This window comes from Pezoporus occidentalis, unplaced genomic scaffold (genome assembly GCF_034315485.1).
Source record: "Pezoporus occidentalis ecotype Australia unplaced genomic scaffold, CSIRO_AGI_Poc_V1 ctg20, whole genome shotgun sequence".
NCBI lineage: Eukaryota > Metazoa > Chordata > Aves > Psittaciformes > Psittacidae > Pezoporus > Pezoporus occidentalis.
The window spans coordinates 5,193,733-5,221,034 of record NW_026913856.1 but is presented as its reverse complement, the minus strand read 5'-3'; the positions used below and the strand labels follow the sequence as shown (position 1 = coordinate 5,221,034).

Here is a 27,302-nt window from a genome sequence, read left to right as displayed (position 1 = left end):
TTATTAACGGTGTCTGTCAGATTAAAGCTAACCAATATAATTGCTAGGACATTGTTGCTGTCCTTTGAATCAAATGTAGGTTGTTTCTTCAGACCTTGTTGTATAGGTGGTTTAGGTAACACTGGCTCCCTACAAAAATATCCCTCCTTTTCTACCACTGGTGGAAGTAATTTAGTTACTCTTCTAATAGTTCTAAATAGTTACTCTTCTAATCATGGGAGATACATGATTTGAAATAGCATTCATGGATGCTACAGCCAAACTATCACTTTGTATACATGAGACCCCATGGTGTCTATAACCATGCAGGACCATAGGGTGACTCAGCTTCACACTGCACCAACAGGGTTCTGGAAAATAGCCTCCCTGGAAAATACCACTTTAATATCAAATGCCTCCACAGGGAGATGAAATACTGTGTGCAAATAGTTGGTTCTAGAGTGGTATGCTTTGGGTGACATTCAGGTATTAAATAGCACAAGTGATAATGGTGGAGAAGGTGTCCTAGAAGTGTATTTATAGGACAGTTCTTGTTGATTTCCTTGGATTTGATAATGAAACGATAAACAGATGGATCATAATGCACGATTTCAGACAGCTCTTATGCAGTGTCTTTTAGTGCCCCGGTTTTTGCCCTTCAAAAGTTTTAAATTTAACTTCTCTTTTAAAAAGCCTGCTGTATGCCTGCTTCCTTTGGAAAGGCCAGAGTCCATGAATAGCTTTATCATATATAATACAAGCAAGGGTCTGTGGCTACTACTTATCACAATCATTCTGACTGTGTAAAACTGAAGGTCACCGCATTGAAATGAAGTTTCAATGTTTTTATTCAAAGCAGCTTCTCACAATGTATAAATACTGCATATTAACACACATGAAAAATACAACTTCTAAGGCACCCAGAAATGTGTCCATACACTAGTTACAGGACCATCAACAAATAAATTGTGTACAGTTTGATCTAGACAGCCAATATTTCATATATCAGAAGATACAAGTCCCTCAGTACTGTACCAGTTTCAGAAAATATTTACAACACTGTGACATAGGGGTGCCTGTACCCTTATTATAATATGTACTCATTGTTACAAATATTAGAAACTGTTTTAGTCTGTTCCATGGCATTTTGACAAAATAACTTAAGGGGCTAATTTGCAAAGTTTTACAATTAATTCTTTGTGCAAGTTCTGAAAATAAAGTTACATTGATGTAATTTGTGAATTTTTGGTTCTTTGCTTCTTCTCAGAGGTTTAGTAATAAGCCTTACCAATAGACATACCATCCTAGCTGAACGTCACTCCTTTCCCTATAGGTCCGTGGATACATCTTTTCCCCTTATGCTTGACATGGATGAGAATGCAGTGTTTGTAGCAGAAATAGACTGATCTTCAGTATAAATGTCAAACCAGTTCACTGGTGAAGGAACTAATGCTTTGTTAAAATAATGCAATTCTTTGGTCCTTTGTTTTTATGGAAGGCATAATATTTTTATTCACTAAAAACTGAAATCCCGTCTGTGAGTAAGCAAGCTAGTGAATGACTTTCAGTGTAGTATCTGAAGTAGCAGTAAAGAGATTTAATATGGCTTAAAACATACGGTTAATTGGGCAGACACAGATAACACATCTAGGATACTGAGTACCCAAATGTACTATAAGATTGTCTATAAGTCTCTTATGTAAACTTCTTTAGTGTCTCCTAAAGAGTGCTGGCTTTAGCCAGATTTGACTTTTATAGACCCAGCCACACAAAGCCTGAGATAAACTACTGTGGCTGGGAGCACAAATGCACAGTTTATATATAACAAAGCCCATGCTGACAAATCTACCTACGCTGTTCAAAACCAACCCGTATTACCCTTTTCACAGGAAAAACTTAAGGCCCTGTACTCTAATTTGCTAACTTTCTTACAGCAATTATTTGGGGAAATCCTTAGCACTACATCATAAGCAATTCATATAGCTTTAAAGATTTCTTGTACCTAATGGTAAGGCTTATTCACAAATGCAATAAAACTACATTTTCAAACTGTAAAGGCTGGCAAAATAATAAAAAAACCCAAACCAAACCAAACCAAACCCCAACCAAAATTGTGTGTTTATCCCTACCATTAAAAGAGCATTTTATTCTAATGAAAAACTATTGGCACAAAACCATTATATTAGAGATTAAAAGAACAGTTAACAGTAGTGAAAAAGATTGCCTAAAACGCATACCCTAACCTACCACAGAAATATAAAAGTTTATATTCTGAAAATATATACTGTATTAAAGTTTGTAAGCTTATTCATTTAAACAGAAATGTAATGAAATAGTAATCTAAGCAACACTTATCTACAGCAAAAATATACATGCAGGACAACACAAAATAAATTGCTTACCTTTAATATCTACAAATGCAAAACTGTAGATTTTTAAAGATTGTACAAAACAATTTACACAAGAATAAACATACTTAACAACAAATTGCATTTATAATCTTAAATACTGTGAATATTAGCAAAGGTACCCAGACTAACATGTACAGTACATCTAGATATCTGAATACCTAGTAAGGACAGAAACACAAGAGAAAATTGATTTCTGATCTTTAAATACTGGAAAAGAAGCTTTTGACATTGTTATTACTCTTTTTGGAAGGGAAAATAGAGTCCATGAAAACTAGACTGTAACTGTATAGATATGAATAATTAAAAATGTTAACTATGGTTAGCGCTTGCTTTAATGGAAAAATAATTATAGAAAAATGTATTTCAACCATTCCTTTGTCATAAAAAATGCTAAGATGCTAAGATATAGGTATCTGAAAATTCAGATGAAATGATGCAGTTTAAAGGTCTTAACAACTTACAATTCTTCTCTGAAAATCTCATCTGGAAAGCATACCTTCACATTGCTGAGCAGTTTCTCTCTATCTGTCTGCAAAACCCAAGCACAGTATTATAATAAACTTCCTAATGTCTTACTAGCACATGACTAGGAGTTATGGCTCTCTGAATAGGCATAAAGGAAATGAAGGAAACTGAGGAATCATGGTACTTTCCATTGCTTTTTTTCTTTTCTCTTTATGAAGTCATATGCTGGACTGTGTGAGCACATGTTCTGCATGTGAGTGGTTTCATTTGAGTAACCCCTCTTGTTAAATGCCATCCAGGTGACTCACATGTGCATAGCAGCAGAGTAGGGGATCCCACTGCCCTGACTCAGCTACGTCCCTGCACTGTGAGGCCTTGCTGGCAGGTTGTGGAAATAAGCAAGTATTAGTCTAGAACAAGTGGTGCACGCATCACTTCCAATAGTTACTGAAAGAGTTTAGTTTCAGATGCTTAGAAGTTACTTGTTCTGTTTTTATTTTTTTTGTGGAAACCACTGAACAGGCTAATTAGAAGCCAGACTTTTGTCTTTTTACTGAAGAATTTCCATGAGAATTTCTGCTCTTAAAGTGCTGATTTCCTTAAAATTCAGTGGTAGTTAGGCTGTAGAAACAGTACTTCTAATTATTGAGAAAAAAGAATGTTATATTAACGTGTTGAAGGTTACTGTGTACTTTAATCACCTTTAACTTTACAGAGGCTTTGTTGAAACTCATCATGGAAATACCAGGAGGGAGAAAACCTAGCAGCTTCATTTGCAGAGGTTTAAACCATTAGCAAGTAATTGAGCTGAAGGACAGCGAGCAAGTGCACAAATCACAAAGCAAACAAATGTGCAAAGCTTCTGCTTCAAAAAGCGCTGGTTTGGGCACACTGCAATGGCAGGGGAGTCACAGAGCATGCTTGAGTTACTTCCATATTCATTGCTTCACTAACGAGACAGAACTTGGAGGTCCAGTGTTCAGGAGTCAATCAGTGTCACTGAAAAGTACTAGGATCACATTCTAAAACAGCAGATTAGGTTTTTGTCGTTTACTGTGGACTGCTTTTATGGATAGCCTTAAGTTCTTGTACCAGATGGCGGGGTGGCCAGATGTGGAGAGCAAAACAAAACTGCTCCCTCCATTTAGTTCAATACCTAGCACCTTGTATAAACTGCTGGCCTGCACCCAAAGGCCTCCAGAGCAGGAATTATCTCACACCTGAGGAATCAGGCAACTAGACTAAGGCTCATAAGGAGTTGCTTTTAGACTTCAGACCAAAAGGGGATGTTTAAACCTGAAAAACAGTACAACGCCACATAACGGCACCACTCACCCTGTCACTGATCCCCGGCTAACAGGAGTATAGTCAACTTAAATAAAGCATCTCCTTGGCAAGCCCTTCAATGCCCCTCAAGAAGGCAGAAAAGTGAAGAGAGACTTAAGGGGGACTCGCTGCTTCAGAATCCATTTTTCCCCCTCTAACCCTCACAAATGAATCTATTCCATACATTTTTTTGTACAATTTTAAACACAGAGGAGCATGCACGTGGCTGTTTCTTTTAATGCCTGCAGCATCCTGCGTGTTTCCGATATATTCTTTATTTTTCTACACAATTTGCTGCTGTAATTGTGTTTGCATTCCCATGTGATGCCATTAATTCAGTCAAGGGCAGTATGAAAAATCAGACCTGTGACCAACAAACAGCTGAACACGAACACAAAATAAATAAGTTAAATAAATTCAACAAAGAAAAAAATCCTAGTAGCTTTTGTAAAACTAACTTTACATATTATACATATAAATTATCAAATTTTTCCATTACACTGCTGGAACTTAGGAAAAATGAAAAAAAATCAAGGTATTTCTAAAGCATGGTGTTTGGGTCTACAAAATACTGGGCTGACCCAGTTTTTAGATTGAGCCCTCTGTGTCAGCCCAGATGTGTGGCAACAGCAAGAATAAGTTAAGAAGGACAGACAAAATAAATCATTACAGATGGTGTGTCTCACTGGGCCTCAATGGTGCTTCTCAGCACATGGAATGTATACTTTTACCTGGATGAGCAATGTGAAAGATGCAGCCCTCTGTTGAGATTATGTGCACTGAACAAGCCTGCCTACGTCTCGCTTACACAAAATCATACCAGCTACAAGCAGCTGTGTATCTCACAAGGAAATCAACACAACCATATGTATTAGGATACACTGTCACAAATTCCTCACTGATGCATTGCCTCTGCTTTTCAAACACAGGTAACATTTGACTTGGTTCACAACTGGGGCATTTTCTAAGTTAAGCCAATACATCAGGCTTCATATATTTTGTCTTGCAGGTAGCTGAATAATGAATCCAGTCCTTTAGAAGAACTCCACAGCTGTTTTAACATCTGACACTCTTTCTCATTCACATCTTCAAGTCCAGATTTCAGGAAGCTCCGCACAAGACATTTGGACTCTTCCAATACCTAAAGCCAAAATATCACTCAGAATCTCATTTTGCATCTGCTAAAATTATTACAGATAATGGTGTGAACAGAATTTTTACACTACTGACTCTGTTTTACAATTTAAATAACTCCTTTGGGCACAGAAACTAGATTTGATTTACAGCCATAACTCCACTTGCTGATAGTCAGCATCTTGAAGAATTAAGGACTTCTGAAGTTTATGTGGTAGTGCCAACATTTTAAAAAGGCATGAAGGATTCTGAATTGCTATGGTTTCATGAAACCATGAAGCACTAGACAGAGCTAAGAATGTTACCCTTTGGAATGAAAATGTGAGGCATGATACACTGGCTACCTGCTTTCTGGAAGGTAGTCTTTAAGGTTAGAGAGGCTGGAAACCCCGGTGTGGATATCCATCACCTTTAACAATTTTCCCTCATGCATCATTTCCTTATCAAAACAGAGATGAACATGAAACAGCCTTTACTGCAAATACTGTTTATTTCCTAGACCCAATTTAAACACAGATTGCAGCCTTTAAAATCCTTTTTAAAATATGTAACACGAGCATGTACCTCACAAGGAACCTGACTAGTCAAAACCATTAATAACTCATACATTGCTGGTCTTTTGAGGGTAGAAGATTTAAATGTGAACTAACGCAGTGTTCATGGTAAGGGAGACACACACTCTCCACTGAGCTTTGTCAATACTTACATGCTAAGCCCAGTTCTTATCAAGTCTAGGTTACACACTGCTATTCCAAAGTAGTATTTCTCTTTAACTCAAGTAGATGGTGTTCATTGCAAATCCCGAGGCCTGCGTGCTCTTTTTGGTCTGTTTGTGAACAAGTATCCACAGTGAACTCAGATGAGCTCATCGTATTCTTTGTTTTTGTGACTTCAGCCTGATTTGCATTTAGGATCAGAGAGAGTAAATCTTGTCTCTGACACTTTTAACTCTCATCTTTGACCACAAGTTAGCACCAGTCTTTCTAACAGGTCTCAAGAGAAAATTCCCTTGACAGCCAGGAACAGTGAAGGGAAGAGTAATTCACAGTGAAGCCCAGAGGTTTTCCCAACTCATATAATACATTATATCAGCATGATCAAATAAGCTTATGCTACATTTGCAGTTTCATTCTGAATGTCTTTTCAGAAGATCTAATCTACACTTGATTTAATTAAAAATCTTGTGCGTCTCTATTTTCTCTTTTATGACAGATCTCTTAAATGAAGGGATGCTAAGAATTTCAGGCATAAGAAGTATAGCACAAAATGACAACCGTGTGCACTTCTGCTAGAGCAGTTTTATTGCAGCCAGTATCACTTTCTTCACTCTGAGCATTGTTTTCTTTTTTAAGCAAGGATGTGCACAGAATAGGAGCGTATTTGCCTGAAGGGAAAATCCTTAGGAAGTAAAAATAGGAAAGGATTTTCTTTCAACTTCAATGTACACAAAAGGAAGTTATAATACACTGTGACCAGACTGTGTTCAAATCCCTCTGTGTCTGGATCTCACCTCTCCTGCACAGCAGAGCTTAGCTGGCACTTTCCTACCCTTCTGGTGCCTTCTTCTGCACATTCTGCAGAACCAGGAACTATGCAGGTGCAGAAAAAAAGGCAGATCCAGTTGAAATGTAGTAGGCTAGGACACTGTGAAAGGCAAATCTATTTTCTTACTGTCCTTCCTTACTGGCCCTGCAGAGATCTCCCAGTCCAGTTGTATTGCTACAGTCTCTTCCACCTTCATGAAATAAACCTATGCTAATCCCCCTTAAAAATCTGGGGCAAGGAGGTTCCACTCATATTGAATAAATGTGAAGATAGGGAAAATAAATACCCCTCCCTGACCCTGAAAAATGAGAAACCTCATGAACTCACGGATCCCTATTCAGATTGTCTGTTACCAACCTTCTTTCACAAGTATGGTTGTAGAAACTGTGGACCCACCACGTGATGAGCCTTTGGAGCACACATTAGCTCTGTGAAATGAGTTGAATCACAAAGGAGTGTGATTTCTTACCACTGCACTGCAGGATGCCATTTCTTTCACTCGTAGCATCACTTCTTGGCTAAATGTTGTTGGCCAAAATACTTGTGACACTAGTCCTCTGCTGCAGGCTTCCTGTGCTGTCAGCTTTCTCCCACAGAACAACATTTCATTGGCCTGTGAAACCAAAAGATTACATGTGATTGTGTGTTATCAGTCTCTCAAAGGTTTTTCCATACTTGCCTGATATTTTCAGGATTAAATTTACAAATGGTCTCCTCTATCTTTCCATACTGCAAAACACTTTAAAAGGAGTTTCGGTAGCTATTTAAGGATTGTGCAGGTGGCCAGAGCACAGCATGGGTTTCATTTAAAAGAAATGTGCTGGCATGCATGATGAATCTGTATTGCTGATTTTACAAGAGTAACTGTCAGTGCTACTGCACCAAGAGTCGTGGATCCTAGTATATAACACTCTGTGGGGCAAATTCTGCTTTGTTATACTGGTAAAAACTAATCAACCTTACTGGAATTACTATGGATTATCTTTAGAGAGCAAAGGGCAGTTTCTTGGTCTGTCACTGCACAATCCTACCATGGTACAGACAAGGACTCTGTAACACTACTCTGCTAATGCATCACTTCCTGTTTCTACCATGACCTTGACGATCTTTGCTTTTTCAGTCTGTGTTCAATCCTTCTTGTGCACAGCATGTGTAATACACTGAATTCTGAGGTCATTTTGTCGTAAGAAACGGGTAGGGATTAGATGAACTTTCCAGAGATTTCATTTCCACTCATGCCAATTAAGAGAAACAGTTGTTTTCTGTTTTAGTTTTTAAAGAGAGAAAGAAGAGCATGGATTTAAGAAGGGTTCCTCAGCAAACTGAGGTTGAAAACCTTACCAGTGCAACCCCCAGAATTTGTGGGAATGTGTATGATGAGCAGCCAGCTGGGGTGAGTCGGATTGTTGCATATGGTGTCTGAAACCACGCCTTCTCACTTGCCCAAACGATATCACATAGTGGTAAAATAGAAGCTCCTAACCCAAGAGCAGGGCCGTTGATAGCAACCACAATGGGCTTCTTAAACTGAATAAAAGCTTTTACAAAATCCCTAAAACAAAAAATAGAAGAAAGACCTTGAATACAAAAGTAAGTCTCAGATAACCAGCCAAATTTAAAGTACTTAATCTGAAAGCAAATTAGAATCACAGATGAACACAATAAATGCCATGGCCCAGTTTTATGAGGTCAGAATTGCAAGCTACTTTCTAGTTTGCACATGGAAAAGTTTGTTTATATTTAGTTATTTAATCTTTTGAGTACCCGGCGTATTAAATAATTTTGTGTATGTTGTATGTGAACTGATTAACTGGAATGCACTGACTTTCTGCAGAATGGTTTGGTCAGGTTTAGTTTTACTTCTGGAATAGTAATTCATGAGTTTGTACACACAGTGCTTCTCAGTTTGCTCCACTATGGGTAGTATGGCTTCTGACGATCTGGTTTGGCTAACCTGATGGACATATTATAGCATGAAAGAGAGAAACCTCATAGGTGTATTAATGAATATCCATTTTTTTCTAAGTTCTCTTAAGACCCTAGGTCAGATGCTACTGCAAGTCCCATACCTGGATTGGGAGATAGTAAACATTGCTGGCTCACGAGCAGAAAGAGTAAGACCCAAAAAGGGGAGTCAGAGCGAGAGAAATGTCTGAACGGGAAAGAATAAGCCAACTGATCTGTTGAGTCTTCGCTGCAAATGTCTTCAGCAGAGATGTAACGAAGTAGATGCCCTTGCTTGCACAACAGTAAATGTGAAGCAATAGGAAATAATGGGGAACTAATGTGATCAGATTCATCCAGATGAATGAACTAGAACATGTTAAATTCTGTGCAGTGAGGAGATATTTAAAATAAGCTACGTATCAGCAACGGTGGAAAAGATATCTGTTGAACACAGCCTATACCCCAATTAGGAAAAAGCATGAGTGTAACTGTGAGCAAATTATGGGCTCCAGCAGCTCAGTGCACAACAGGTACATGGAAGGAAACGAGATGCTCAATTACTTTAGAAAAGAGACATGTATAAATCAAATTTGAAACAAAAGAGGAGAGTCTGTTCCTGCCCTGGTTCACACAAAGAGTGCATCTTTGCTGACAGATCTGAGGAAAGAACATTTTGTCAAATGCGCCCTTTGATGGGTTGTGGTTCTGCCACTGAGGTCAAAAAGACCGAGTCTTCTGTTTCTGGGAGCAGAGCCTCTGCCTGGCAGGTCAGAGTGCCCATATGGCAAAAAACAGAAAAGATACCAAAGAGAAATGTTTTATGGGACAAGGGCATTGCCTGTATTTTAAATGGAAACAAAGAGCCTGAGGTGAGCCAGCATTACACATTCAATGAATGAGTTCTGGTTTTCTGGCTACCTAGTAAAGTGTTGATCTTTGACCATGGGAAAATAGATACTCGTGGGTTTGATGCAGCTCTCTTCACACTGTCAGCAGTAAAACACAAGATGAGTGGCAAGATAAAGAGAACGAAATAAGGAACTTATCTGGCCTTTGAAGGCATGTCTTTCTAGAAGCAGGGTTACGAAGAGTTGTGGTTCATTTCTGTTTGCAGAAGCAATGCTGTTCCCTTATCTTGCTATTTCTTCAGTTGTTTATGGCTGAGTAATGACTGTGGATCACTGCACCTTAATTCCAGAATTCTGACAGCGTTAGTAAGTGAGCCTTCCAAGTAGGACTACAGATGGGAATGGGGATGGGATGAATGAACAATTTATGGATAAATGCTGGCAGCAGATCTGAGGACCATGTGAAGGCAGAAGAAAACAGTGTGGTGGAGAAAAGCAGGAAGAATGTGTTGATAAATGGGACTGGGAGTGAATATGGAAAAGCAATTAGGAATGTGCAGAGGAAGCAGTTAGATGATGGGGAGGAAGAACAAAGCAGAACACATTAGTGAAGGGGAAGGGTTGAAGGAGATGCGAAATCTTCATGAGTGAGCAAGAAAGAGAGCATCTGGAGATTGGGACAGAGTGGAACTGAACACTGAGAAGACACAATGAGCTTCCGTCATGAGGAAAGGATGGGAGCAGAGAGAATGGTACCATGGATGGGTGTGGAATATGCCACCTGTAGGATGGAGTTGAGGGCTATGATGTTGGGAACTTTTGAGGGGAACAAATGCCTGTACTGGTCTACAGAAGCTGCAGTGAACAGAACTGCACTCAGCTGCTGTGTTCCCTGTTTGGTACATTACCTAGTTCAGTGAATTGTCTTTATAATGAGAACCTGGCATGTTTCTACATCTTCGAAGCATAAGTTCACACCCTTAGTTTCTGGGCTAGAAGATCCTTGTTTTGATTCAGTGTAGTCTTTCAGGAGGACTTAAAATTGTAACTGTTATTCCACAGTAGAACCAGAAGCTCAAAAACAAGAAAAAGTGTCACAATGCAGAAGGCTTTTGGTTTTGCTAGAGGATGTCTGGGAAGCTGATGATCAAATACACTTTGGGATGCTGCAGGCCAGGGCTCGTAAGTATGTCAAAGGCTACAAAGAAGTTGAATGAGTGAAGTCATCCTTCTCCGTTTTCTTCTGAGCACACCCAGAATTTTATGTATCGGGTCACATAAGGATGCCTGACTGACGATGAGAGACTGATGCTGGGAATGCTTTCCAATGGGGCTTTCTCCTGCCAGGCTCTGTAGGCTACATACACGCAGCAGTGCAGTCCGTCTGGCTCTTCTCTGCTTCTGGAGTGTAATGCCAGACACACATCTGGATGGTGGCAGCTTGGGCTGATGGATCTATGTTCAGTACCTGAAGAGGAGCCACAGGGCCACATACAAGCCCCAAAGGCAGTGGATGAGGACAGAAGCCAAACGAATAATCTTTCACATAAGATGAATACAGATGCTGGGTATTTAAACTGCATTTTTGACTTGTGATCACTATATGAGAACCATACGTCAGAAAGTGGAAACATACAGTAATCAAGACTTTAATTTCATTTTGTTACAAGTCTAACTTGACGTACAGTAGTGCAGGCAGACCCATTAATGTGTTCGAGGACATCCTAACCACTGAAAAGCAAAGTTTACATTTTTTTCTACTCTTATTACAGTATATTTTCATTAGTTGAGTCCTTTGTTCACACAAAGCACAGAGAGTGCTAAACGGAAAACGTAGTGTATTGTTTCCAGAAGTACAACAAAAATCTATTTCCAGTGGGCCTGAAGCCGATGTTTTTGACAAGGAGCAGCACACTGTATCAGTATTTCAAGAGTGTTCTGTGAGTCCAAGGGTAGAAAAACTGAGTATTATAGTCTATTTTATACTCATTTTTATGTGGAATTGATAAGTACAACTGTGTATTAAATATGTGTGGATAAATGTATACATATATAACAATACCTATCTACATAACATTTACATGAATATTATTAAATTTTTATCTTCTAATGCAGTGCAAGCATGTCTGTATTTTCAAACAAAACCAATGATTTTCCTTCCTCACTTATTTTGGTTCCGCATTATTTAAAATCCTTCACATTAAAGTAAAAAATAAATTAGGATACGTACTCCAAGAGGTTTTTCTTTTTTAACTATCTCTATATGATATTCAAGCATAGCTAGGCTCTTAAAAACATGTCAAAATTTGTTATATTTAAGAAGTTAATTTTAAATTCTTTCAAAGTAATTACTACCTTCAGAATTTCAAAAGTATTAAATGGAATCCAAATTGATCTGCAGCAGTTTTAACAAAGATAATTGGTGGTTAATACATGTCATGTAATAACTAAATGTAATCTTACTTTATACTAACATATGCAAAAGACAGATCTGTTGTAAAACAAATTATTTCATACTGCTTCACAGACTTGTTGCATAAAGTTTTTAAGCTCTCAGAAGAGTAATATTTATTTGTAGAAAGTGGGGGGACAAAAATACAGACCAAGCCCTCTCCTGGTACAGACTGGTGAAATACCATTGGCTTTAGTGGACTGATGTTGATTTATACTGGAAGATCGGGCAAGTATGTATAAAAAATACCTTGTGGATAATGGAAATTTTTGGTGATGTATTGTGCAGATTGATTTGTAGACTGCATGTCATAAGCCCTGGATTTCTATTAAGGTAATGTGATTTATATATAAGGAAAGTCACATTTTAGTTATGAAAATAAAACTACATTTGCATATATATTAAGTTATTTGAGTTTAAGAAAAAGAGTGGAGACCCTTCTAATAAGGTTCTAAAATACAGTGACAGACTGCTATTTCAACAGAATGTGAGTAAGCCATGGGTTCTTGTTTGTACTGAAATTCATTACAATGATGAACATCAAAACAAGTAAAGTATCTGCCTTTCACGAACCACTTTGGAACATAAAGCAGTGACTGATTTGGATAAACAACAAAGTTGTATTTGAATTTGGAGGAATGATTTCAAATATTAAATACAGAGAATTGGAAAAAAAGAAATCCCTGTGGGATATCAGCACTGGAATGAATGTGCATTGTTTTCTAACATTGAGAAGGTCCAAGGTTCTTACTGAACAGATCTGTGGGACTATAATTAGAATGCAATCAACAATTAAATATACAACAGTTTTTGGACCTGATAAATACCTTTATAATCACACACTGCATTTCATAATTTAGAGATCATAGGTAAGCTTGGGTCACCTTATAGCTTCTGCAATCCTAGTGCTTTCCTTTCTTCTGTCATTGGATAACCTGCCAATTAAATATGAGTAATCTAGGCCACTACAGAATACACTTCCCACTGCGCTGAGAAGTAAGAGTTTACTGTCATCAGCTGATGCATTGCACAATGCTCTCCGAACTTCCTTCATGATCTGTGGATAAAGAAAAGTAAACAATTCGACATGCATGCCGTTGCAATACCATTTCCCTAGTTTTACAAACCTTATCGATCTTGAGAGACTTAAATTTTGGGCACTATTAATATTTACATCAATTATATGTATATATTTATCTAATTTTAACATACTTAGAATGAGAACACTGAGAATTTACAAAATATTGTATATTTGGAAGTGCTTTGTTGATGATTACTAATTCGAAGAGTTTTTATGACTTTGGCTGTTCTTTACTTTTTGCTATGGAAAATTCTAGCCAGCTTATGCTATCTGGTTGCACTCTGATAATTTCAAATATCACTTTTTTATTTTCATGGTGTATATTCAGTGGATATATATATTTCATTGCTGTATCTTCAGTTAAATGGGTATCACAACAATAACCTATTATCCTCAACAAGCTGTGAGCAAAATCTATAAACGCCAGTTTTCAGTTCTTCAAATATTTTGGTTTATATGACTGTAACCAGAGTAAAGCAGGACAACAGGACATCACACATATCACATATCACACACATATGACAAACATATTATTAATTTTTCTGTGTTCAGTGATATTGTTGAAGTCTGTAAGTCAGAGCAAAAAAAGCCACTTAAAAGAGACATTTCTGCTCTGATTTACAACTGGACAAAGCTAATAGTTGCCCCATAAATCAAACCTAAAATCCATACAAAACTGAACTGCACGTATTGTAAGAAAATTGCCTTTCACTTTCTTACAATGAGCAGAGAATTGTTTCCCTAATGATTTTTAGAAGGAAATATTATTTTACGAACTTCTTGTTCAGTTACCATTCAGCATGGTTTTTCAGGTGTTACTGATTTCAGCTATTTCAGCTTCCGCTCTTCCCTTTAGTGATTTATTCCTTACTTGAAGGGCCATGATTGTATGACAAGTATGACACGTCCTACGCTTAAACACACACATGTTAAAGTACTTCCTACAGACAGGGTCCTGTTGGGTCCATTTTTTTTCTCTTTTGTACTGCAAGATTTGCTGTTAATTTAGGCAAAAGACAGCAAAATGTGGTTGGGGAATTAGATATGGTTTCCATGTGAGACAAACGCAAGACTTTAGGCTTGTTAGTATTTTTGTTCACTACTCTGTTTCCAAAAATTCTTTAGATCTTCAAAATGCCTTATTTAAGAAATGTCCCTAAACCTGTAAGTTTGTTTACACAAAACCTGACAGTTGTTTAATTAAAAATCCTGTGGCTTGTGAGACCAGGCTTGAACCAGTATGTTCAAACCCCGCAGTGTAATACTACCTGCCTGCTTTCCATATGCGTTTACATAGCAATGATTGCTACTGGCTGCTGAAACCAGGACAGGAGAAAGCAGGTAGTGAACTTCTTGATGCTTCACTTTTGTAAGTGTGCTTCAGAATGCCTGTAATACTGAGTATGTGACAGTGGGTAGAAGTGAAGTAATTAAAAGCAGCAGAATTTGAAAGTGTATTTGAAATTCTTGTGCAGGTATGAAAACGTAATCAGTGATTTTACAAGTACTGTGTATTCCCAGAGCCTCAGAGGCTGTATCAGCCCATAGCTGGTAAAAAACCACAGCAAAACTGCACATTTTGTGAAGGGGAAACAGAGGAACCTAAAATCTCTGTTCAAAGTTAAACTTGAAAAGGTGGTAGATGTTAGAATACAAAGACATGTATTCTGATACTCCTAGTTCCATGTGAATGCAAGACCGTCCTCTTAGTTTATTTTAAATATTCTCAAAATCTGCTCTTAGGGAGGGTGTATAAATAATATCAGGGAATACCAGTCAAACATTTTTATATATAATAAGAGTGTTGTTTTATTATTCAGCAAGTTTCTTTACCATTCTCCTTCCTCCAGTGATCCTTGCATTTGTACCATATCTTTGATGTTATCACTCCTATCCTTCAAACACATCATTACCATTCCAAACCTGTCTCTCTTCTATCTTGCCCCTCATTGATCTGGATGGTTAAAGCCATCTGAAAGTATACCGAACTTCTGAGCAAATCTGATACTACCGGTAGGAAAACCCAATATTCTGCTAGCACTGTTCAATGTTTTGGAGAGAGTGATATTAAAAGCCCATTATTAGGAACTTATTTCTCAGATATGGTGGAAAATAGGAATGCTTCAACAACATTTTGCATAGTCTGTTTGAGCAGCAGTGGAAAGTAAGTTCCACTGCTCTACTAGTTCATAGCAAAAGTAAATAGTACCAAAAACGAGGAAACCATAACATACCAGTGTTTTCAAGCTCCAAAAACTATTTCTTTTAAATCTGTAAATTTGTCACTAACTTTATAATCAAAAGGTGCTCAGAAACTCATTGGAATACACCAATGCCAGCAAAGTCAACCCTCATTCCCTTGTTCTATGCCCAGTCCTTTGCTGGTACAGTCTAAAATCCATCTTGTCACTCAGCCTGGTTCTAGCCAACCTCATTGTTGCTTCCCAATGCCTTGGCATCATGGCTTTCCTCATATATTATCTGGGTATGGGTATTTCGCCGCAGATGTTTATATGATTATAGGAAAGTTACTAACAATAAAATAAACACAAAAAAGAAGGTTTGTCTATAGGGTTGTAGAACTGTGTGTTAAACTGCAGTACTGTGCAATAAATGTTATTTTAGATCAGAACTACAGTCTGGTTTTCCATTTAATGATGTAGTTTTCCATTTAATGATGTAGTGAATTCAGTTTGCAAATACAGAGATACTACATGTCAGATTACATTTTCCTGTCCTGTCTTCCACAATCTTCAAACCTGCCCTCATTTTAATATAACTATGGCATTTGTCCAATAAAATTTTACTTTTCCTATTGGACCATATCTAAAACATGCAAGGCTCCATAAGCAGTATTCTCCTGTTCCATGTTTTTTTTTTTTTTCTCAATTAGCTCTTTATGGTCTTTTAGTTAATTTTCAGTTGTGGGAACAGTATTTCTGTTTGAATACATTTGACTAAAATTTCTGAGGAAGTATGTACTGATCAGTATGGGCCAGTTATTTAGCTTGTGATAATCAACTGAATTATAAATTTAGACCAGGCCTAATGCTTCATGTACTGTTTTAATGAAACCCAAATATATAATAAAATTATCACTTTCTCAAAAGTTGCTTACTTTTTGAATCCTGTCAAGGATTAAATCCTGGTTCCCTACAGGACACCTCATGTTGCAAAATAAACATAAAATGTGTGAAAACTTCATTAAACTTCAAAGAGCTTATTTTAATGCCTTTTACTGGATGCTGCAAATTTAAAAGGCATTTGTTCCTCCTTGCTTTCAATCTTGCTCGCATTCTGGGGAAACCCCAGAACTGGGAATTTATCACCATGATTACACAAAGTCTCTTGAACACAAGTTTCCTTTCATATAAACAGGAATACTGCTTTAAACATTTAATTTCTCTGAATCTCTAAGGATTCCCTGTTGATATTTGTAAAGGTAAATATTCTGTAAATACTATAACAAACAGAATTTTAAAGTCGTTCAGTTGTTCTTAGAACCTCTTCCTCACTTATACCTTTCTACATAGATACACTTTTTGTCACTTGCTGACTCTGTGCAAACAGATTGTGAGTCCTCTCTGCTGGATTAATGAAGGATGAAGGAATGTGTAAGGTTGGCTTCAGGCAGAAGTACTGGCCAAACCTGACAAGCTGTCTATGTATGAGAGCAAAAATAGAGAGAACAGTAAACCCGTACCTGCCTCTTCTTTTTATTTGAAGTTAAGAAAATTGTAAGCAAGAAGTGAAGGCAAACCAGTGCTCCAAAATGCACCTGGTAGAACTTTGAACCCTTTAACTTTCATGGCTAGGACCTGAACCTGATTCAAGTGTATTTGAGGTTGTAATATCAGTCTTCAATGGAAACATTAGCTGTCTGGGGTATATTTTGCTTTTAATTCATATATTATGAATATATTAATAAGCTAGGAATATTAATTCCTAGTGCAATAGTGTAAAGTAAAAAGCGTGGATGGATCCATTTTATCTTAATTTTCAAAGAGAATTTGGATCCTTGAAATCTGCTGAGTTAAAATAGCAACATCATCACTGGAGAAAGAACTTGAGAACCAGCAAAAGACCCATGAGAGAAAATGTCTTAATGGAATTTATAATGATGAAATACTTTCTGTATCTATTTTGAAAATTAATTTTAAAGGTAGCAAGACTCAGCCACTGAAATAAAAAACCTGTGCTGTTTCATGACACTGGCTTGGAAGTATTATAAGGCCTTGTAAAACGTAAGAAGGAATTGCTATAGTGGCCTGAACATTTCTGTAGAAAAAGCTCAATTACCAGAGTGGCACTGAGCCAACTTCAATCAGTGCAACAAGGCTAGAAGGAGCATGGGCACATTTCATGCTAAAATCACCTGCACGTGCCCACAGGTGTGATGTAGTTACCACAAACAGGACAGAGATTCAGGGAGACTTCTGTAAGATTTTATTTTTCTTTTTTTTTTTTTTGGTATAAATAAATTCTTTGTTTTTTTAATTAAACTGGCATAAATAGAAGAGGCCAATAGTTGAACAAAACTATTACATTTCATCTGAAAGTTAAGATAAAGCACAAAAGCAAGCAGTGCTGTTTAGGGGTGAGAGTGATTTTGTGATTGTGGTCAGTGCACACCTTTTCTTTTTTTTTTCCCAACATAGATACATGGCAGAGAATAACCACATCACTATTTTAACCACAGCAAGTAGAGCTACCCTGAGTAAATTAATCATTTACTACTTGGCAAATATAATCTACTGGATGTCTAATTAAGCTTGAAGTTAATGTTTCTTTTGACAAAATGAAACTCCCATTCTTCACTCTGTGGGAGTTTTGTTTTTGTACTTTCTGTTCACCGGCGGTATGAGCCTTCAAAACTGAAAATGCTGTAAATGTCCCTAGAATACTCTGGCAGTTTGCCTCACCTATGGCTATGGGTGACAAACTGCAGGAACAAGGAATTCAATATATTCCTCCTTTCAGTTCCTTGGATTTCTGCTGTAGTTGCAGCAAGGATGTGGAATTGCCAATACTGAAGGTGCAGGATTTTGTGTGTGAATGATCATGGGCAGAAGCCTGGATGCAGGCCAAGTAAGTCATTTCATGTGTGCCAGGAAGCAGCCTTCAGAAGGCAAGAGCTTTCAATTGCTCTCAGCCTGGATGAGTTTTAAACAGACATTTTCAATGTGTGGAACACATTACCTTGACTAATTCCTGGCTATCCAGATCCTGGCCAGTAATGTAGTTTTCAAGTAAGCTCCGATAAAGGTTCTAGAAATAAGTTTACACCAGTGATGCAAGAGAAGTTCTATTACATGCTTATCATTTATTCTTCCACAGAGGTGGCTTCCCAGCATATGGAGTATTTCCAAGGAATGAAGTGAATTGGTTTGGCAGACCTGAAGAGCCTGAATTAATTCACTGATTTGAGCATTTGAACACAGCTGATAGGAACAGCACAGCCAGCACCATAAAGGTAAGGCTGTTCAGCCTGAACATAGCAAGTTCTTGACTTCATACTTTTTTCAGGCCCTTGAGCTCTTCATTTAAATTACCTGTGATGTCAGTTAGTAGTAATTAATACATGGAGATGGAATGATGGATTTTATGCAATCTAAAGCGTTTGTGTTAAAAGGTAGTGTTAGATAGGAATTAGTATTAAAAGTTTGGTGTTCTGTGTTAATTAGCAAGATAGTTCTTTTAAATATGATAAAATTTAAAAACTAAGAGTTCAAAAACTATTTAGTTTCATTCTCTGCATTGATGTACCTGTGTAGGTGTGCGTTTGGGAAGGGGAGTCAAATTCAGGGCTCATCACACCTGCTAGTGGTTTTATCTGAAGCTCATTATAAGTAATTAATTTCACAGTTACTCAGTTTCTTATTGAATAAAATAGCTCCTCAAAGCTACAGTCTCCTTTTCCCTCAGATGGTGCTCAAACTGATATTTCATATCCTGTTATCTTGAAGTCACTGTGTAGGACAGAGCTGCACTGGCATGTCTGGGGGGCAGAAGAGGCAGAGATCTGCCACAGTGCAGCCTGCCCTCTGCAGGCAGAGGAACTCTACCTGCAGAATGCTCGGAGTGGCAAAACTGGTGCTGGGAGGCACCTCCTGTTCTTTCCTCTCCGATCTACAGCAGCCCTGTTCAATCAGTCCATTGCTGCCCATGTGGAACAGGGCTCAAGCATGTTCTCTCCTCTCCAAGAGAGATTTGACATTTATTTGACACCTTTTTAGTTCTGACATGGGAATGGTACACCTGGGCATCGCTGCCCGCTATGCTGGGATCACAGTGAATGGAAGGAAAAGCTTCTCAGTCCTTTCCCTAACCCATATATTTACTGGAGCAGTAAGTACAAGCTACAAGTCCAAGTCTGACAGTAAGTGTGTAATGTTTGGAACAAGGGGATTCATTAATATCATTTATACGTTGTACAACTGCATGAATTCAGCTGAGAACAGAGCCCCTAATTGGTTAATATTTCACTAGCAAGGGCTCATAAAGTGATTCAGAATAAAACTCAATTGGGCATCAAGATATACACTTAGAATTACTGACTCAGCATATTGCCTGAAATTCTCTGTCTGCAAAAATTGGAGCACTATTTAAATAATAAAATGAAAAAAACTAGATTTCTCTCTAGGACAGTAAATATCAGTAACTTCAACATGAGAAAAGCTCTGTCACGCAACTAACTCCATGCTGGAAGTACTGATTCTGCCATTTCTTTCTCTTACTTCTGACTTTGGTTTCAGACAGGTAAATTAAAAATTAATTTCCTCTGCATTCTTTTGGATAGGAATCCCAAGCATGGGAAAGGTCAGATGTACCTGAACTCCGTATTTCTTTTCTAAGATAACCGATTAGGGAAAAAATACACAACATCCAGTTCAAGTGCAGTGTTTGCAAGATAACCCATACATTAAGATAGCTTTTTTTGGCTTTCATGGCTACACACTTACCTCTGGGGTCAATGCATTGTTATCTGAAGTCTGACTTGACAGCAAAATATGTGTGAAACCATCTTCTTTCCGGACTACAATGTCCCTGAACCGGCAGTTACTTTCATTTTGACGCACGCTGTATCTTAGTCTCTTATCGAAGACATAATCTTTCTCCCCATCTAGTTTCCTTTTCACAGTGCTGTGTAGATTCAAGCTTCCATTGGCCAGAGAAGAACCTTTCAGATGGAAAGAATCAAAGCACAATTATGTCTCAATCTTTGAAGAAATGGAGCGATACTTTCTATTAGCTTAAACACAGTTCAGTATTTACAGTAGCCTCTACATGATAAATGTGATAAATCAAAAATGTGCCTGGCTAGTTACATGTAGCCTGAAGCCATTCTTACTGTATTCCAACATGCAGTACTTTTTGTTGGCGCATCAGACAATTGAATTGTATAGCATGTAGGACTCGGACCATTGATGGGATTCAGTTCTGCTTTGAAAAATCACTTTGAAAAGTGATTGTATTATCTGAATTTGGGGTGATCAGCTTTGGAAAAACTTGACAGGTTTAGTCCAAATCCCTTCTTTCAAAAGGTACGTCTTCTTTCTCTCACAGTGGCCAAAAAGTCATTATCATGTTCAAGTGACAACCTGAATACACAGTTGTGGCACATCTCTATGGGTCACATAGAGTAAGTTAGGAGAGTTCTTACTAAGCTGACACGACCAGCATTCTCTTTCACTTACCCTTGTGTTAGTGTTAGAAGCAGCAGTTGGCCATCCTCTGCTCTCACCCCAAGCTCCTGCTCATTACATTTACACAAACAGTAATTGCTGACTTTTGACTAATGGGTATGATATCAACAGTGGATTTTGTATATAGGAAATATTAGTGCTGATACCATTTCTGGAAGGTATCCAGCAGTATGGAAAAAAAGGAACTATGACAAAGAATATACAGTTTCTCCTTAAAAACTAATGAGTTATAGTACATCAATTTTAAAAGACAGTTTATTCTGACTTACACTGTGTATGAGCTGTAAACTATTACTTTGCTTATGTTTACAGTTTCTCTCTAATAGGCAATATATAATGATTGTTAACAATGCTGAGCCAGAGTGTTGAAAACATCTTTACAAGATTTTAATGCAATGCTCTTTTTCCAATTACAGATGTTTCATGCTATTGCATGAAAAATAACACAGAGGCAGGTCACTGAAGAACTGAAATTAAAGTCAGTCTGTTCATTGAAACAGTTTTGATGAAGAAAATTATCCCAGCCAAACCCAGCACATTCTCCAAATCTGTTTGTTGTTTAAACAGACACAAGCCCAAGAGATGCTGTACTTAAGAAAGGCCAAGAAAGAGCTGAATGAAAACACCTTTGTTTGTTCTGTTCTTCACTCCTGCCAAAGCTGACCTGTTCCAGCTTCTGGAATCAAATAGCCAGGAATTTTTAAAGGGCAGATGACATGAATATTAGAACATAGATATGTTATAGTTTAAATGATCACTATCCAATTAAAAATGCTCTTTTGGAATAAAAATGGAGTATTCGCAACAGATTACTCTCTCCAAAATCACTTACCCTCATTTTGGATTAGCTATTTTTTCATTTGATGTTTATGTAGGTACGTGAAGTGTCTGATACCTCTCAAATGGCAATGGCCCGTGGAATTGCTCACAGTGTGTGAAATGCCTATATATACACTGCAGTTATGATATGTGATGCTAAAGCACATAGTATGCTTAACAGTATTTCCCTGGTGCATCATTCAGCCTCATCATGTAACATGTACATATGGGTAGACATGTATTTACACACAGAAACACGTTTGTTAAAAAGTCTGCTATTTCAGTCAATCATGAAACTCTTTTTCATGGTTAAATTAAGAGGTACCATCTAAAGCATTGCCTGCACTACACTGAATAGAGGATGCAACTGCTGCAATACTAATACTGACAAATTACATCGGATCATCTATTTGAAAAAACATCATTTGAAGCCAGCGGAATTTGAAATTTGTTTCCAATTATCTGCAATGGTAGGAATCACAATATGCTTGAATTTTTAAAATTATTCATAATTTCTTATTTTTCATAAGGTTTTGCTACTGCATATATTTTGACAATTATTCTTACAAACAGAAATGGACTTGTGAAATTACTAATGGAAAACTAATATTATTGGGAATATACCAAAGGAAAGTAATTATTTGAGGCAGACTTTTAAAGATTGCACTTTTATCTATTCAGTCCTTAAAGTGTTGCTTGATCCAGCAATAAGCTACAAAGATGTAAAGGGTTAAATACCCTAAAAAAAGTGTAAAGAACATACAAAATCAAAGGCACACATGAACATTGAATGGAAGATAGATTGACTACCTACTGTTAAAGATTATGCCCCATCTATTTTAAATACTGATGGGAAGAGAATAGTGAAAGATTAACTCTCACAGATAATCCAGCTCAACAAAAAAGCCTCATAGTAATAATTTTAATTTTTCTTGTATTCTTTGTTTGAGATATATATTTTCAGTTTGTGAATTAATGTATGATGTAAGAAATCATAGATCTTGTCACAGTACTTTAACTACCTGCATGCTGACAAAAATTTAACCAGAGGAAAGATCTGAATTTAATAGGAGAGAAATATGAATGGGAAAAGTGACATTTGTAAGAATGGATGATCAACATACAGTGACTAAATTGTTGTTTTGGTGTAATCCCTGTAATCTTGTTTGATCTGACAAACTGGAGAAAATGATCAGCAAAACCTAAAGACAAGACTCATGTGAAACCAGGCCCACTGAGCATGTCTGCATGGATGCAATGGAGCTCGAACCACGAAAGCATTGTCCAGATTGTCTCTGCACGAGCATTAATACTTAGCAGCTGCTTAATGTGCACAAGAGTGACAGTACCTTAATATGTCAAGATAAAAAATGATTGCGACATAGGGAAAAAGAGACATTCTTAAAGCAATCCATACTGTATCTGAAACAAATTAGGGTGTCACAAATTAACTAAGGAAGCTTTAGGTACCTGTAAGTGTGGTTCACTGGCTGAGTATTAAGTATTTGACAGTCAGACTAAGTATAAAAAAAATGCAGAATGTGTGAAAATATTCCTTCATTTAGTGGGCTTTTAATCTAATTACCTTGATTTTAATCTTTAGTAGAACTCATGGAATATCTAAACCAACACTGATATTTTGAAGAAGCTTCAATACTTTTTAAAGGCACATAAAATACTCCCAGACCACTGGTTCCTCTAGTAATTCTTCTCCAAGAAGGCAGAAAATGCAAGCTTGGCCACTTTCTGCAGTCGTTTCTCCTAGTATCATCCCTAAGTGGTGTACAGGAATAGGAGAGGATTCATCCTTCCTGTTTCCTTATTTGCTCATGGACCTTTTCATGGATTTCCCTAATCCCCTTCTGAGCCTGCTGACGCTGTCTGTCTCCACAGCTTCCTGTGGTATCACTTTGAGAAGCTGTGCAGCCACTACACATAGAAGAATTTTCTTTGATGTGTGCTCTTATCTGATGTTCTACCGGTTTCAGTGAGGGGTCCTTAGTTCTGCTAGAGGGATCTAGTGAACAACAGTTCTGCATTTAGTTTATCTGAGGTCTTGATGACTTTGTAAACTTTGATCGTAGTCCCCCTCAGACTCTCCCTTGCCTAACTGAAGCATCTTTTATTTTTGTGATCCTCGCCATTTTAGTTGCCTGTTCGCGCACCTTCTCTAGTATTCCACCACTGTCAAAGGGAACAACAAGGAACAATGTTACTACTGCTGCCGCTGTTGGTACCAGAAAGAGCCTGAAGACTCCAGATCAAGTCTGAGACTGGGGCTCCATTATACTGGACAGAAGTTTACGGTCAAAACAGCTGAGGCAGAAAGTAGGAGGGGAAGGGGTGAAAAGATGACAATGAGCCTCAGATCACTCAATACATTAGTGGACTTGGATCTACCCATCTCCTTCCACTGCTTCTACCTAGTAGAAAAAGACATCTCAAGCTACTGTTATTTTCAGATACACCTTTTCTTTCTTAGCATTGATTGCAGCCAGATTAATGGAGCAGTCTGTGCCACCTCCTACACAGTGGTGCTTGTGCTGGTACCAGCATCCAGGTGAGCAGCCATACAGTGAACAGACCTGATGAAATGTTCTGGCTGGAAAGAAACCCATGGTTAATTGTCAAACAGATCAGGTCCACCTTGTAACCTCAGGAGTGCTATAACCAGTGCAGGGGAAGGGATGGGAATAACGATCAGGTTATCACAGGAAGGAAAGCTGGACTGTTCCTTTTGTTAGCAGCATGCATTCACAGTGAATGAAAACCATCATGGAGCTAGGGCTTTAATTTTTCTAAGTGAAATAAACCATGCTCCCTTACTTTCCCTGATAAAACAGCTTGGCATTCCTCAGTCTTCCCAATAGTTTTTCTCTGCCTCCTTTCCGTCTTTCTTGTGGGCAATAGTTAATACTGTACATACTTAAACGCAGTGTTCTGTTGATAATTTAGTAATAATTTCAGACTTCTCCAGCTAAGTGAGCATCTGTAAGATATCTAAAAGCAATGAGTTTTGATCCAAACTGAGAAAGCAAGCATATTTGGTTGTCTTTTACTGCCAGTATTGCTCCAGAATAAATAAAAACAGAACAAGCTAAAAAAAAAATACCCCAAGAGGAAGTAGTGACTAAGTTCACTGAGAATATTTAAAATAAGGGCACCGTGAGACTACAAAGATTTTTGTAATGGAGAAAAAGAGTGGTTAGTGCTACATGACAAGCAAAAATTCTTCAGCAGATGGTACAGAGCTATGTAGAAAAAGGAAAGAGAAAATTAAAATGGGATGTTCTTTGATGCTGCAAGAAACTTGGCAAGACAATCACTCTCAATTACAATATCTGGAGAAACAGAAATGTGGTAACAGAAGACAACAAATATCTAAAGAATAGTATTGTTAGCTCCTGGGAGCATCAGTGGATGCTTTCCCCCAGAGTTTCCCCACATTTTCCAATTCACAGACTGTCTTAAAACTGTTGGTGAAGATGAATCTACTCTTCTTAGGATGGGATGTGTAGAAGGTCAAGAGAGGTTTTGGTAAGAAAGGTCTGTCCCAACTTAAGCAAGGTTCCAAGCCTCAACTGTGGTGCACATATGATTTTGTGCATACATCTGTAGGTATACATTCATCTTTATGGGGTAAACAGCTTACTGGTGAGAGTTTTATCTAAAGGTTGAAGAGGAAACACTTGTACCCAAGTGGATATATATGCAAAACCAAGCACAGACTGGTGGAAGTCCGTTCAAAAAATCGTCAAAAACTAGTTTTCAAATAGCTACTGTTTGTTTCAACAGAACTGGCATACCACAAACAAAACAGATGTATTTTGATTAGTTATAGTTTATAAATTATTAACTACGATTAATACAACACTGGCAGCAGAGCTGGGCCTACAGCTGGGTTTTCAAACTGTGAGGTATTTTTGTTTTCCAAATCTAGGCTTCATCTTAAAATTCCTATATGCATTTTCTGTGCACTCTTACACGCAGCTGTGAAGTGAGTCTGACATTCACTTGGGCTCCTTACAGGCAATCTCAAAGCTGACACAAATGTCTGCTTCCTCACATTCTGCCTGGGGCTGCCTGGGAGCCACAGCTTCTGGTAGTCAAACCCAGGTCCTCCAGGCTCTCTCTTTGTTCTACATATAGTGCCCTGGAAGCACTGATGGTGCATGCCAGGCTTTCGAGTTCCAGACTCTGTGGCAGACTGCCTGAAACCTCTGGCATAGCTGGCTGCCTCAGAGCGAAGTGCGGGAGTCCTGCCAAGCAGACTGCCACACTGCTCCTGCTCTCAAGGGACGAAGCTTTGGGACACTGGCTTGGATTTGGAGAAAGTTTTGAAACTCAAAACGTTTGGAAAAACCTTCTGTTATTCAACAAATCGGCACTTTCCTCTGAAACTTTCTTCATTTGTCATGTGTAAAATTTCAGACCGCTTCTAGTGTGGCATCTATCCCGGTGACAATGAGTCTGTGATACTAACAGGACACGTGGCAGAATCACAGTGGCATCTTCTGTGCTCAGTATTCACATTCCTTTGGAGTGTGAATACTGAGGGAATTCAGTAAACTGTTGGGCTTGTTGAAGAGTAGTGCAAGTTTCTTCAATTTGACATTTCAAATGATGCAAAACCCTGTATAAGAAAATGTTACTTCTCTCAAATTTGTAGGACAATTTTAGGAAAAACCCTAGTATTTTGATTTTGACCCTTCCTCACCAGTTTCTGCCTGCTCTTCCTTTGGTAGTCTCATCTCTCCTCTTTGTAGTTTTCCCCACTATGCACGTGCTGGGTATCACAAAGCAGGACTACAGGGACTTCTGACCTTGGGAGTGCTGCTGAGTATAGGCTTTTCAGATGAGAAGCAGGTAGGGATTTAAAGATCTCTTGCTATTGCCTACAGGGAGGCCAGAATGCAAGGGAGAAAGGAGAGCAGAATACAAAAGAGATGTGATGGATTTGGAGAATGCAAAAGCCACCATAAAGAAATGTTTTAGAGGAGGTGCATATATCAGCTGTTAGGCCAGAAACATGTCTCTGTGCCTGGCAGAACACCTGGCTGCTTAGTTAAAGCAGTCTTCTGATGAATTAGAGCAGTCTTACAGAGCTTATTCAAACAAGGGCTGGTGGATGCCATTTGTGAGCTCTTCTGGGGAAAATGAAAGGCTCATTTCACCTTACGGTTTTTTGTGGCCCTCACGTCCTTCATTAAGCAAAAAAAAAAAGATTATAAAATATGGCAATTAATGCATTTTAAAGATGCATTTTATATTAGAACTTCCATGATGAGTAACACAAAACGAATTATTTAAAAATCTTCATTAGAAACAGTACGAAAGCAAAGAAAAATAACCTTACACACATCTGTAATTAGATATGCAAGTCTTTTTAAAGAAGCAGGTAGCTATTTAAGCAGTCTTGTATGAGCTCAAACTCACCGAAAATACAAAAGCTTGCACTCTTAAATTTAAGTGTCATAGACATCATCAGGGCTACTTCTGCATTTAAAGCTGACCACACATTTTGCTGTCTTGGGAGTCTTTAACAAGGTATTTGACGTCTGGTTTGAAACATCCCAGTAGTCACAGGAT

At 38.0% G+C, this 27,302-nt stretch overlaps 1 protein-coding gene across 1 annotated transcript in view; it reads right to left on the bottom strand.

Moving 5' to 3' along the window:
* Positions 1–809: 809 nt before the first annotated feature.
* CDYL2 (chromodomain Y like 2) overlaps positions 810–27,302 on the bottom strand; it is a 61,949-nt gene continuing 35,456 nt past the window's right edge. The window contains exons 3-7 of the mRNA XM_062618284.1: positions 20,151–20,368; positions 12,992–13,164; positions 8,202–8,412; positions 7,330–7,473; positions 810–5,322 (exon numbers count right to left, since the gene is read on the bottom strand). Of these exons, the coding sequence (XP_062474268.1) occupies positions 5,164–5,322; positions 7,330–7,473; positions 8,202–8,412; positions 12,992–13,164; positions 20,151–20,368 (905 nt within the window). The 3' untranslated portion in view covers positions 810–5,163. The remainder of the gene's footprint in view (positions 5,323–7,329; positions 7,474–8,201; positions 8,413–12,991; positions 13,165–20,150; positions 20,369–27,302) is intronic.